Source organism: Ixodes scapularis, unplaced genomic scaffold, assembly GCF_016920785.2.
Source record: "Ixodes scapularis isolate PalLabHiFi unplaced genomic scaffold, ASM1692078v2 PGA_scaffold2__306_contigs__length_199485367, whole genome shotgun sequence".
In the NCBI taxonomy this organism is placed as follows: Eukaryota; Metazoa; Arthropoda; class Arachnida; order Ixodida; family Ixodidae; genus Ixodes; species Ixodes scapularis.
The window spans coordinates 158,828,763-158,841,874 of NW_024609857.1; the positions used below are offsets into that span (position 1 = coordinate 158,828,763).

The following is a 13,112-nucleotide window of genomic DNA, read 5'->3' on the forward strand; positions in this document are numbered from 1 at the left end:
GATTTCCTGTTTCGTTTTAGCACCACTTTGTGATTACCCGTAAGCCTTCCATAACATTTCGCATGGTCACTCAGCGTAGTGCTTACGAGGACTCGTCCCGTGTTTCCTGCAGCTCTGCTGGACAACAGCAACTCTCCGAACAGCCTGTCCTCGTGCCCACTGGACGCAGTCTCGGCAGGTCACACGCTGACCGCCCAGTCCACGCTCCTGGGCACCAGCGCCACGGCCGCCATCCCCAACAACGCCACACCTTCGGATTCGCCACTGTCCTCCTCACGGTCCCTCACTCTGGATCTTAACGCCTTGACGGCGACCGGAGCACAGTCCCTGGCTCAACACAGCGATTCCCTGCTGACACCGCCGAGCACCACCAAGACACCACCTTCGTTGCTGCTCACCACCGCCACGAACGGGGGCAACGGAAGTTCCAGCTCTTCGCCGTCCTCCTCAAGCCTCGACTTCCTGCCCAACCCGGGAAACTACGGCAGCTTCCTGCCGGCCCATTCGTACTACGCCAACGGGACGTCGACGGCAGGCACCACGATGACGAACGCGCCGCCGACGTCCACGGGAGTCTACCTGAGTCCTCCGGTGGTACCACCGTCGCTGCTCTACCCGCAGCTGTACGGGTCCATGTCCCACCCGTCCTTTCAGTTTCTCGGAAACGACCTGAGGTCGGTCATGGACGCGGCCGGGTTTGGGACGACGACGACCTCGGCGGCGCATAGACAGGACTCCATGATCCACACGACGGACGTGTCCAACGTGAGGACGCACCAGCACGTCGATGATGTGGTGGTGCAGACGTCATCGCTCGGGAACTCAATCTTGGACTCGCTGAGGGCACCAGCAGACCATCACAACGTCTGGCGTCCTTACTGAGGAAGGTGCTCCAAATGGGAAGGGAGCGATGTTATTTATTTTACGGAAGGACCTGTTCCTGTTTCGGCGTTGTTAATGTGAAACCAGCAAACATCTGGAGGGAGCCATGGCAGACAGTTGGGCACCAGATGAAGAGATTTCTGTCGGACGTGACCGTGATCATGACCTGGAAAGGGCTCGTCGTTCTTGACCGTATTAATACGCACGTTTCTGTGGTGCTATCGATGCTTTTCCAGACGCCGTCTGAACTAGGACCTTTGATCGTCCGTTTATCAGGCGGAGACTGCTGTAATCAAATCAACGATACGTCACGTGTTCGTTATCGTGGCGGGCATGAGAACATAACCGCGAGACGGTCAGCATGCGTTTTCGATGTTTTAGAAAGTCCAACCAAAGATTTTGATCTCAGCACGTGTTTTTGCTTTGCGTGATAACCCTGTTATCGTACGTATACACCCATTATCAACTGTGACCTTAGACGTCCCCGACATTCAGGTCCCCGTAAATGTGCAAGCGTATGTTTACCTCCTCTGAAACGTCGTCTTCTGGTTCGCGTTGGGAACGGCTAAAAACCGCAGCTCAGTGTTTTTCTTTTACTTTTAAAAGTGGCTGTCATAGGACCGCTATGTAATATAAAACTAAATGCATTGTAAATATATACATATATATATGTAGCCCACTTCAGCTTGGCCTATTTGGAGTCTGCCGGCAATACTGAAATGCAATAAAGATTGTTTTAAGCGCACACTTTATCTCCATCCTTTCTGGAAAGTCATAGGAAAAAGGGTCACTTCCAACTTTCTGAAAAAGGAACAATATTGTTTACGGCCTCAACTGATATGACAGTAGAGGTTTCATAAAAAAACTCATGGTATGTAGCAGTAGAATGAACTCGTGTTCTTTCCATCTTAGGTGTCGTTAATTGTCAAAACGCACATCACAAGGTAAATTTAGCCTCTTGGGAAAAGAGAATGGTATTTTTTTTTAAAGAAAGTTTGCCACCTGGCTGTGAGCCCGCTGTCTTTCCGTGAGTATTGTGTTTGCGCTGCGCTTTGTCTAATACTTGCTGCCGTGAAATATCCTGACAGTAAACACGCGAAGTGCATGTGATTTATTTCAGCAGCGCGCTTTATCAAATGTTCTTGTACAAATCCCTTTTGCTCAGAATGTTTGAAGTGCATCTGTACGACGGTTGAACAACCGACACAGCAGAACATGAAGGTCTAAAGACAGACACAATGTCGACGACAGCGAAATTCGGATGTGTGGCTTTGATTTGAAGTTCTTACTTTTACGACCGCCATCTTGTGAGACGATGCCGCCTTCGTCCATTGGGCGCGTGCTCCTCGGATTCCAAAGTGGCGTCCACGCGTGTGCTCCGTATTGGGGGCAAAGTTTGCAATGATTTAGCACGCTGACCCGCAGATGTCTACCCCCCCCCCCCCTTTCCCCGATTCTCAGACGAAAATGATCTACTCAATAAAAAAAAAAGTAACATATATATGGCGTCGCAAAATGGAACTCCGCGAAACCTACGGTTTTATGGTCATGCATAGTTGCTCGGCGATTAGCACTTATGTTTCATAGAATTGTCCGATCGATGGCATTTAGTATCTGCCACTGAGCAGTGGTTTACCAGAACACCATCGGCACAGCAGCCCTGTTCTACGCGGGCCGAGCTTAGCTCTTTCTGTGGGCGGAGCCTAGCTCCTTGTGGGCGGGGCCTCTCCTGCAGATATTTAGTTGCAGATAATAAAGAAAATTCCACTGCTTTCAAGAGGCAATAGCACACAGCATGCGGGGAGGACGGTCCAATACCGTGAGCTTTTCATGTCGGCATGAGAGAGCACGTTTCAGACGCACAAACACCTAATATCGCAGCGGCCGGCGGCTTCATCAAAACTTTCTCTACCACCATTTTAAACCTTCAGACATTCACAGATTTTTTTGTGATCACAAAAAAGGCAGATGCATTTAGCCCTGCTTAGCACATGGCTGTCACAGCATTGATCTTTCAACGCCCGAGGCCGTCCAAAGGAACAACCGTTCGTTCGTGACCGCGTTAAGGAGTTCCAAGAACCTAGCGGACAAAACGCGAAGCAACAGTAGTCTGGAAAAAGTTGCGAATAGGTGGCAGACAATCGGGTGGGGTTTTAAAGCGCACGATTCAAAGACAGATCATATCAAAACTTAAAATGATAAAATATATTAATGGAGACAAGCTCATCGAAAGCATTGCACGAATAGCAGAGGGATATGTTTAACACCGCAGCCTGCTAGCTGTTTGCCCGTACGTTATTCTTGGCAATGTTTTCATTGCTCAGATTTCCAGGGTACGCTCTGGGCCACTTCTTTCCTAGAAGTTGCGCCTAGAGCACATCCTTTCTTATATCGTGGCCTGGAGTACTGAGCAGCGACCAGGCAACGTGCTCGCATTTTTAACGTTTGGCAAGTGACAAGTTTCTCTATGGTGCACAGGTCTGCTGTTTTTACAGAAGTCATTTTCATACGGCGGACATATTTAGAACTAGTAATTGTATGCTTCGAGTAGCTCCCCCTCTTAATATTTTTTATTATTATTTTTATCTCGATTTCCTCATTACTCTCTTCCACCACCGCTGACACTAATGCGCTGTAGTGTGGCAGACAAATTATCTACCACTTAACTACTCGTTAGTTACTTTTTTTAACGCTTTGACTAAATAATCACAAAATACTTCCTGCCTCCCTCCTTTATCCTTTTCCTCCCCCCCTCAACCCCCCCCCCCCCACACACACACACACACGCGCGCGCGCGTTAGTTACAACTAGGTGACGAGACAGGTAACTGTTACATAAGCTTAGAATCTTCTGACTTCGCAACAACTTGAAGGGGAACATTTCCTTTGAGCCTTATTACAGCATCCGATGGTTCACAGGACTTAGATTCTTCATGGCGTTGCTTTAAAGGGACAATGAAACCCCCCAATATTTATTATTGATTTCTTGCCAGGCGATTCATGGTGGCCGTCAGAAGACTAGCCAATCAATATTTTGCTACAGCATCAGATATATGTTTAATAAAGTAAAAAAAACACAACTCTCGAAACCGAAACTGGACTGGGGAGGAAGAATAAATATAGAGGAGAAGAAACTTATCGGAAGTTACGTGCTGTGCTACTTTTTTTTTATTTTTTTCATTCAACGCATTTGCAGTTTCCTGCAAGTCACAAAAATGGGTATCATATTTCTTTTCAATTTTTATTATGTGTGAGTTTCGATGACCCACGACTTTGATTATCCTTCGTGGTTGTGTCTAAACCACAGAGAACGGCACGTGACTGCGGAGAAGAGAGTGAGAGCGACTCAAGCCGGCCAGTTCTCGATCAGCGGCTTTCGGATGGAAAAAAAAACGAGTTTCGAGCCGCAAATTGTGTTCCGGGTGGTTGGGCTCTCACAGTCACATGTCGTCTACAAATAAAAACCTTGGCGAGCATAAATACTCTGTCAGTGTCCCTTTAGGCAGTCTTTTAGCAAAACATCGCCTACCGCTCTCAAGTTTCCAGGACGTTCATTTTTAGGTTTTTATTACCAGCTGAGACAACCTCCGCAATTTCATTCGTTTAATCACCTATGTAAACGAAAGTAACATCACAGCGGCGATACGTGCATCACGGTTTTAATCGCCCTCCAAAAATAAAAATAAAACGCTTTCAGACCTTTTTTTTTTTAGCTTCGCGCACGCAGCGTGGTAGTATGTCGACGAAATCTAAGGTGAGAAATAAATCAAAGAGGCAGACAAGGCAGGAATTTAAATCGGAATTAACCGGAGGACACACAAAAACGATATAAAAGGATAAAAAAATGCAAATCGCGCCAACACAATGCCGCACAAATCACTTATCCGCGCACTCAAGCAGCGTGAGTTCAGGCGCGTCCGATCTTGTCGTTTGTCTTGGAGGGAATGCTCAACGCATAAGAAACTTTGTTTCGTCTTCTGTTGGTTTCTTTAACAAATTTGTTTTGTTTTTTTTAGTTTTTTTTTTTTTCTTTCGCCGGGCTCTTTAGAGCCAGGGGACCGCGAACCGTTTCTTTATTTACGCGGCGGGTGTCGGTGGGGTCCTCACCCTGGGCGGCGAAGCCGAGCCGGGGTCCAACTAATCAACGTTTGGAGCCCCGGACCTGCATTCCAAACCGGAGGATGCTCCTCGTGCTGCTCCCCGCATCTGCCATATATCAGCTTTGAGACAGTTAATCAGAGTCACGGCGCTCCCTGTCTGTGGGAATAATTACCTCCTCCCCTCCCCCTTCTTTTTTTATTTTTTAATAGCTGTTTTGCAGATGTTTCTGGACGCATGCAACAAACATTTCAATGATGCCAGTTTTATCTACTTGGAGGAGTTTCTAAATAACGGACACCACATTTGATATCTCCAGGTCGGATACCCTTGAAGACACTCTAAAGCCCAATTGATTTTTTGTTTTTTTACCTTCGTTTGTTTGGGGTCCGTTACTGCAACTGCGACGTCGCTCGTGCGGCGAAAGAAGTCCGATGAAAACTGCGGCGCCCAACGTCGCACGTGCGAATTCGCGAGCAAAACCGCACCATGTGAATCGGGCTTTACAAACTACGAGAAAGGTCTAATATTTTGGCACGTTTGTTTTGTCAAAAGACTACTTTCATAAACTCAAACGCCGAAACAAACAACACGATTGCCTCTTCGGCTTCTTTATCTCTCCTCAACGTATTCCGGTATCACTCGAATGCCACGGCCGTCCAGCTATTGCTGCGTACAACCTTTCACACAAGCACCGACTTTTGAGTCCAGGTGATGATACTCGAGTGAAAAAAGAAAAAAAGTGGCCTAACAAGATATGTTTAACATGTTTGCACGAATAGTGGTTCTTTTTTGTGCGCTAAACGGGACGAGACCCTTCAACTTCGAGCCGGTGTTCCAATGGGCGACGATCAGCCACTCGCGTCATCGAACCACAACGCCCCGTTAGGTATCTAGTACGGATTCTGCGTGTTTTCTTCGACGGAGGTATTACTTGCCAAAAATTTGGGTTGCTATTCTCTCGAGAGTGAGATGAGATAACGCTTCGATCCCGTCTTCCCACCCAATCAAACTCAAAACTCAAACATCCAATCAAGGGTTCTCACCTGACATTGTCATTCTGGCCTAAACTCACAAGCGCTCTGTGGCAAGGCTGCCGGAACGAAGAACACCAGAGATTCGAAGCGGCTGCGAACCCGCCACTTCGGGACCGTTTTTCCGTGGCGCCCGCCATCTTGAATTCTGACATAGCTGAGTGGGGCCAAAACCGGAAATAACTTTCCTTGCCGTTTGGAAGGCTCTAGAATTCAAGGAGTTCGTGCAAATAGTTGTACTTTTTTCTTGGCAATCCTTTTTTATGTATAGTTATGCTTAAACTATTTCCATTAGTTTTTGTCGCCCAACCCAACTACGTCATAATTTAACGTGGCAACCGTCACAGGAAAACAGTCTATACTCTATATTCTCAGCTTTACTTAAACACCCATTATTCTCAGCCACGCGCTCATTCGTAAGCAATTTATGAAAATACGACCTTGTTTCTCCAGACAGTTATATTTTCTAAGTGTGCCACTTTGGGCACAATACAAGCGGCTCCATACGGGCCGGCGCGTTGTATATATGCGAGGAACATTGGGACCTCCAGTTCAACAAGAATGGGGTTCCGTGTTCTTCGGTACTCACCGATAAACCCCGAAAATTAGCCCCGGAGCCGATTTTATCCAAATTAAAAAAAAATAATCGAAAAGAAAAACAAAAACAAATTGGAGTTATCTCTGAATAAAAATCCAGGCTTCGCTGAAAGAAACTCGTGATCAGTTTAGGTAAATGGTCAGCTAGAACGATAAGGAGAAAACACAGACAGGGAGAAACAGAGACATACACACCGCTGACTATCAACTAAGACTTTATAATTCTTCATCCCTTTGACCCAAAGATTCGCACCTAAAGTAATGCCAATGAATCACCCTAAATCCTTACATTACACTACAAAATTAAAATACTAAATAAAAATAATTAATTACATTAAATTACTAAATTTGGTCACTAACACCTCCCTGATCCAACCCACAGACCACCGCCCGACACATATCCCTCTTACTCCCTTTCTTCAGCCTGTTACTCGTGATCAGCTTTATCTTGCGCTGACCAGGAACACAGCCCACAGACCTCCTGCGTTGTGGGAGCTGCGAAAAAAAAAAAAACTTGTTTGGATTTGTTTTGTGTACTATAAACTTGAGCGCCTCGAAGTGTCACACATGTAGAAGCGTGCCTGCTCTCGTGCGGACCAAGATAACGAAAAAAAAAAAAAAATTCTAACCCGGTTGAAGCGCAGGTCAAAGATAAAGCCAGATTCACACAATCCAAATTTTCGTGGGATTTCGAAACTGCGGCGTTGAGAACCGCAGCCTCCACCACGCTTTTTCTGCCGCACGAGCGACGTCATAACTGCGAAATCGCAAGTAAAATCGCGCCATGTGAATTCAGGCTTAAGACGATAAGAGACGCGTTCCAAATAAAAAGAAAATAAAACGTCAGGACGCCAGATGATTGACGTCACCACCCAGAGATAAGCGTACCCTAGCGGTGGTGGCATGAATCTAGAACTTTCGATTGTCGTGCGGCGTTGTATCTAGCCGATTTCGGACGTCCAAAGGTGGTTACCCGTTCTTCGGCACTTCAGAGGAAGCAGCAGCTCAGGGAAGGCGCCATAAATAGTGCGAAAAAACAATGAGGTGAACATGTACTACCCAACATGGGAGCGCAACAGTTTCTTCGAAGCTTCAGCGCAGGAGGCCCATAATGGACGCTCCTCGAGGCTGCTACTTTTTTTTTTTTTTCCTGGGAAACCACATCGTTTACTTTGTTTGATAATGCCCGAGTCCCACTAGAGCGACAAGGAGAAACAACCGACGCCAACAAGCCCCGGGCCCGTACAGCATGCACGGGAAGGTATCACTGACAGTCTCGCAATCACTCCTGCTTACTTCACGCGCACCGGGACACCGCAAGCTTGCCAAAGTTACCATCGCATTCATGATGCACGTGTTTGAGGCTTGCCGGTGACGGCTGCTTTTGTTTGTCGCCCTAGTGGGACTCGGGCATTAGTGCCACCGAAGTAATTTAAAAGTATGCGGGTTACGCGCACACTGGGAAATCCTACGCACAACTGTTTTTTTCGACATAAGCCCTAACAAATGCCGTTTTTTTTCTTTTTTCTTTTTTTTTACGCACAAAACTTTGATACCAGAAAGCTCCCCCGAACCTTCGGGGAAATAAATAATAAAGCCCGAGAACACGTACTTACGAAGCAAATAAGAAGAATTCAGGTTCGTTTCGTGGTCTCGCCATGGCCAGCAAGATGCCACCTCGAGCACGACAAAAAGTAACCAGCGGCAGTGTCGGTGCTCGCTAACGCGCCGGAAGAGAGTTATACCAGAAAAAGCTGCCCTGGAACAGCGCCCCGTAAAAATAAAATTCATGGCCATAAATTAAACTTGAAAACTAGAAATAAGTCGACATGACACCGCAGTCTTCGTTCCTTTTTATTTGATATCTTTTCCACGAGTGTTGAAATAGCAGTTTAGTTTTGCGGTAATATATAAATATAAATGCAATCTTGAACAGGCTTACTGTGCTTCGAGAACTTTCGGAGATAAATCATAAAGCACCCTGAATGTCCACAATCGGTATCTCTTTATTTTTTTTTTTTTTAGAGTAGCGCGTGAGAAAATAGCATTTGGGTCAGTTTCCGTCAACTATTATCGGTATATTTTTTAACTAAATAAGCCGACAATTCTAGAAAGCTGCACAGAGAAACACAATATCAGTGATGTACGCTTCATTTTCTTTCGACACAATCCAAAGAAAGTCAAGAATACAAAGAAATCATCCAAAAATAAACAAAAACAATGAGCGCAAACTCGAAACAGAGAAAAAATATCACAAAATGACGTCACAGTTCTCCGGAAGATTCAATTCTCGGATGTTCTCCAAAAGTTAATCTCTCTGAGTAGCGCTCTAAAAAGAAAAACACGTTCACAAGCTCGCTTCCAGCTCAAGACTAGTAAACAACAACAGTAAAAATCGGTTGGCACTAGACCCCGCACCTTCACAAAATTTCAACAAAATCCGACAAGCTTCGTTCAACGCAACCATCACCAGCCGCACACAACACTCAACGTTCAGCCTTCCTTGCACTCCCGCACTCCTCGCAAAAAAGATTCTCGATTCTTTCCGATTCTTTTTTTTTTCCTCAGTCCTTGTTCTGAACAGCGGGACCTTGAAAAAAACGCTGCACCTGTTTCTTTTTTTTTTTTAATTCGTCGAAATTACGTTCCCCGCAAATCGGTTAAACAGTCCACCAACTGATCATACAGGCAAAAGTCACCGGTACGAAAAGAACGAAAACTCCCGGAACGTCACGCGTTTGTACCTCCGTGTTGAGGACGACTGCGACGTCATACTTTTTTACCACCGGATAATACGCAAAAAAAAAAAAAAACCACGGACAATTTGTAAGATTGGACAGGACGTGGGAGTCCTGTCCAGCTCTTCCTTAGAATTGACCATGTTTTTGGCGTATTGTCCCACGATCACCAGCTAGCCCAAGTCGCCATCTTAAGAGGAAATGCGGGCTAAAAACGGCAATATTTCGCACAAAAAAAAAAATCATTTGGGGTTTTATGGTGTATTATTATTATTATCTTTGAATCTTCATATTTTATGTATAAAAATAATGACAGGTTATGATCGCGAAATTATTCAAATACGTATTTGAAAAACTCCCGGCAACCCAGAACGGCATAAATGTGAGCCATTTCCATGCCCGCCATCACATTTATGTTAAGAAGTAGGCCTAGCCGTCGCCTCTTCATCGCAGTTTTCTGTGGATATGACTTCTCACGTATATTTATTAACAACAGATCATTTTACACGCCGCGAAAGAGTGTTGCTACATATCTGTGGTAACATTCAAACGTGCTCTTCCTGTAATTTTGGGGCATCTTCCCAGTTTGCGCAGAAGAATTTATGTGCTTAATGCTGTCCTATCGCAACCTAATGTGTCATGCACACGCTTGAAAGTATGTAGAATGCAACTACCAGGTTGCTTAGACAGTATTTTTTTTTTGTTATATTTATGTAACATCTCAGGAACTTTTGTTAGCCCCTTGAAGATGGCATTTTTGCGATTTTAAGTTATAAAATAATGTAGGTCTCGCGCATAATATGGTTGCTGTTGGTTGCGCTTGGTGGTTCAAAAGGACCGAATCGCCTGGCTCATAGACTCCCCACGTGTGCGCAGGAACATGTTTTGTTTTTTTCTGCATATGCACAGCATATTATAACCTGTACTAAAACCTGTAAAAAAATTCATCCAGTTATTGTATTAAAAAAAAAAAAATTGTTTTCCACTGGCGCATGCCCGCTTCGTACTTTCTCCATCGCATTCCCGGAAGGGTGTCGTCATTATTTTGTAAAAAAAAAAAAAAAAAGATATTAATATTAAATTACTAGAGCGACTTCTGACAATTGTCTTGGGCGTCCCTTTAACGCTACAAAACGCCGCTTTGTGTGAGTGTGTGAGCAGATCTTGCATAAACACATAAAAGCAAACCCGAGGCAACTCGAGAAAAACAAAAAAACGGAGACTAGATGCCTGCGTGTCGATTCGAATCCTCACCCCCAACAACCTTACCACACTCAAAAAGGGAACGTCGGCAAGTTGTAGTATAGACCAACACGCGGCCCTGACGTCACGCAGCTGCGGTGGCGCTGTCGACGGCACGGCGCATGCGCAGACGCTTCGCTTCGCGCGAATTTGGTTTCTGCGCAAGCGCAGTGCCCACACCTGGTGTGGGCAAACGCGGGTTTGTTTGTAAACAGCGTGTCGGTCTATACACAAATAACAGCATGCGCGTCTCTTCGAGCCTCCGTCGATCGCGAGGCCTCGGTGCTAAATGTGTGACGTCACCTGCCGAAGGCCATCGCTGGCCAGACATTGAACGCGAGTTCCGGACAAACGCCGACGCAGCGCTCGCATCCAATCTGCGGCCTCCGCTAGGTGACGTCACAAACTCACCACTAGGGGCCTCCGGTCTCTACAACGTTTCACACAAATTCCCACACCAGGTCCGCGCGCAGTTGACCTCGCCAGGCTGCTCTCGAACTTGGCGCGAAAGGGAGCATAAGAGGTGTTGGTCCATCCCGTTCAGCACCGACGGGCCGCGACAGCGCTGTCGCCGCTGAAGCCGAGGCCCAGAGCGACCCGGTGCAGCCAGTCAGCCGCGAGAACCCTGAGCTCTGGCTCCGAGGGCGCGGCTCCGATGAGCGCCTCGACCCCGGAGTAGAAAACGGGCACCAGAGCCAGGAACTCGGGCTCCTTGAGGGACAGGTGCAGCTCCAGGACAGACTGGGCGAGCTGGGACCACACCTGGACGTGGGCCTCCGCATCCTGCGCGGGAGTTTCTCGTTCCGGTAACTCCGATAAGGGAACACGACAGTCCGCTGACGACGCCTTCACGCGTGCGTCGCATATTTATCGAGAATAGCTGTCGAAGGTTTCGAAACGATCTACGAAAACTGCTTAATAGGGTGAAACAAGGAGATGGCAGGCTCTTTAAATCGACCGGAAAATTCGGTTTCTTAACCTATCGCGCTACGACTTTGTGCAGCGTTGCCCACAGATGGCGCATTTTTTTTTTTTTTTTTTGTAAAATTTGCGAAGAGCGAACTTACCTGAGGAAAAAGTAAAGAAAGAAAAATGCTTAGCTCCTATGGAAACGCAGCGACACCACCGGTCTTCAAACAACACGGCACCGTTTTGCACGGGAGACAAGAGATGGCGCAGCAAACGCCGCCAACAAACGAGCATGCGGCGCCGAGAGCAGGCCTTTTTAGCAGACGATCTTTTCGACTCAAAAGCGGCGCGCGTTCCGCAGGCGGCGACAGTCGCAGAAACAAAAAAGACAGGCGCGGTAACAGCAAGGAACTGTAGTTCCTTGTCTGCAAAAAGGCCGGCTCTCGGCGTCGTCTGCTCGTTCGTTGCCGGCAGTTGGCGTCACGACCGCTTGCGCCATCTCTTGTCTCCCGCGCGAAACGGCGCCGTGTTGTTTGCAGACCGGTGGCGTCGCTGCGTTTCCCTAGGAGATAAGCCTTTTTCTTTCTTTACTTTTTCCTCAGGTAAATTCGCTCTTCGCAAATTTTACAAAAAAAAAAAAAAATTCACCATCTGTGGGCAACGCTGCACAAAGTCGTAGCGCGATAGGTTAAGAAACCGAATTTTCCGGTCGATTTAAAGAGCCTGGCGTCTCCTTGTTTCACTCTGTAGAAGGCCGTTCCGATACCTCCGATAACGATACCCGAAAACGGCACGATGACTACGCAAAGCATCGCCGGAGTATCGGGTATTGTTATCGGAGTTATTGGAAGCACCCACGAAAACTGCCTAATAGGAGGTTTTGGAAGATCGTTTGGATGCCTACGATAACGGCACGACGCTTGCGCGACTATGTGCATAAAGAACTAGGAATGTTGCGTTTCAGACACCAGATGAAGTATGATATCATTATAAAACGCTTTCTCAACAACAAACATAACGTGGAAATTACCAAAGGAAGAACGTTAAGACCGAATAGGAAATTTATTGAACCATTTATTTATGCCAAATATGGAGCGGCCACAAGAAATTATTAAGTACCCAAGATTTTTAATGAATTACCTGAAGAGGTACTCAAGATTAAAAAGAGCTGTCAAAAACGTGGATACTCGAACAAAGTAAAAAAAAAAAAACACCCATAGAGAACGGGTTTAGTTCGATAATTTGAATTGCAGTTAACGACATGACATAAGTAATGCCAAAATCCAACATCGCTTATATACAACTGATGTTTAATGAATTAGTGCAATAGACTAACTATATTTTTCTGATGGATGAAGAAAGAATAAACAAGTAACACTGAGACAGCACAGCCACATATTTCATATTTTTCTGGAGATAGAAACTCCATTTATTTTGCAATGGTCCGTTCTAGTGCAAGTTCCACAATTCCCTAATAAAAATGCAGGGGCATCTGTCGCGCCCCGGGCACAAGCCAATACACTAAGAAAAAAAGGAGAAAAAAGGTAGCAACGGCGCGTTTTCCTCCCTTCTACTGACGCGTCCCCAAGCGGACACGAGAACAAGAGAGGAAC

General features: G+C 46.2%; 2 protein-coding genes across 2 annotated transcripts in view; one reads left to right on the forward strand and one right to left on the reverse strand.

The window, feature by feature from the left end:
- Positions 1–1,331, forward strand: part of LOC8029620 (runt-related transcription factor 1) — a 48,355-nt gene extending 47,024 nt beyond the window's left edge. Inside the window, exon 5 of the mRNA XM_029992725.3 lies at positions 113–1,331. Within this exon, the coding sequence (XP_029848585.3) occupies positions 113–882 (770 nt within the window). The 3' untranslated portion in view covers positions 883–1,331. The remainder of the gene's footprint in view (positions 1–112) is intronic.
- Positions 1,332–10,821: 9,490 nt separating this feature from the next.
- Positions 10,822–13,112, reverse strand: part of LOC8029617 (brefeldin A-inhibited guanine nucleotide-exchange protein 3) — a 174,526-nt gene continuing 172,235 nt past the window's right edge. The window contains exon 36 of the mRNA XM_040206181.2: positions 10,822–11,373. Coding sequence (XP_040062115.1) covers positions 11,131–11,373 — 243 coding nt within the window. The 3' untranslated portion in view covers positions 10,822–11,130. The remainder of the gene's footprint in view (positions 11,374–13,112) is intronic.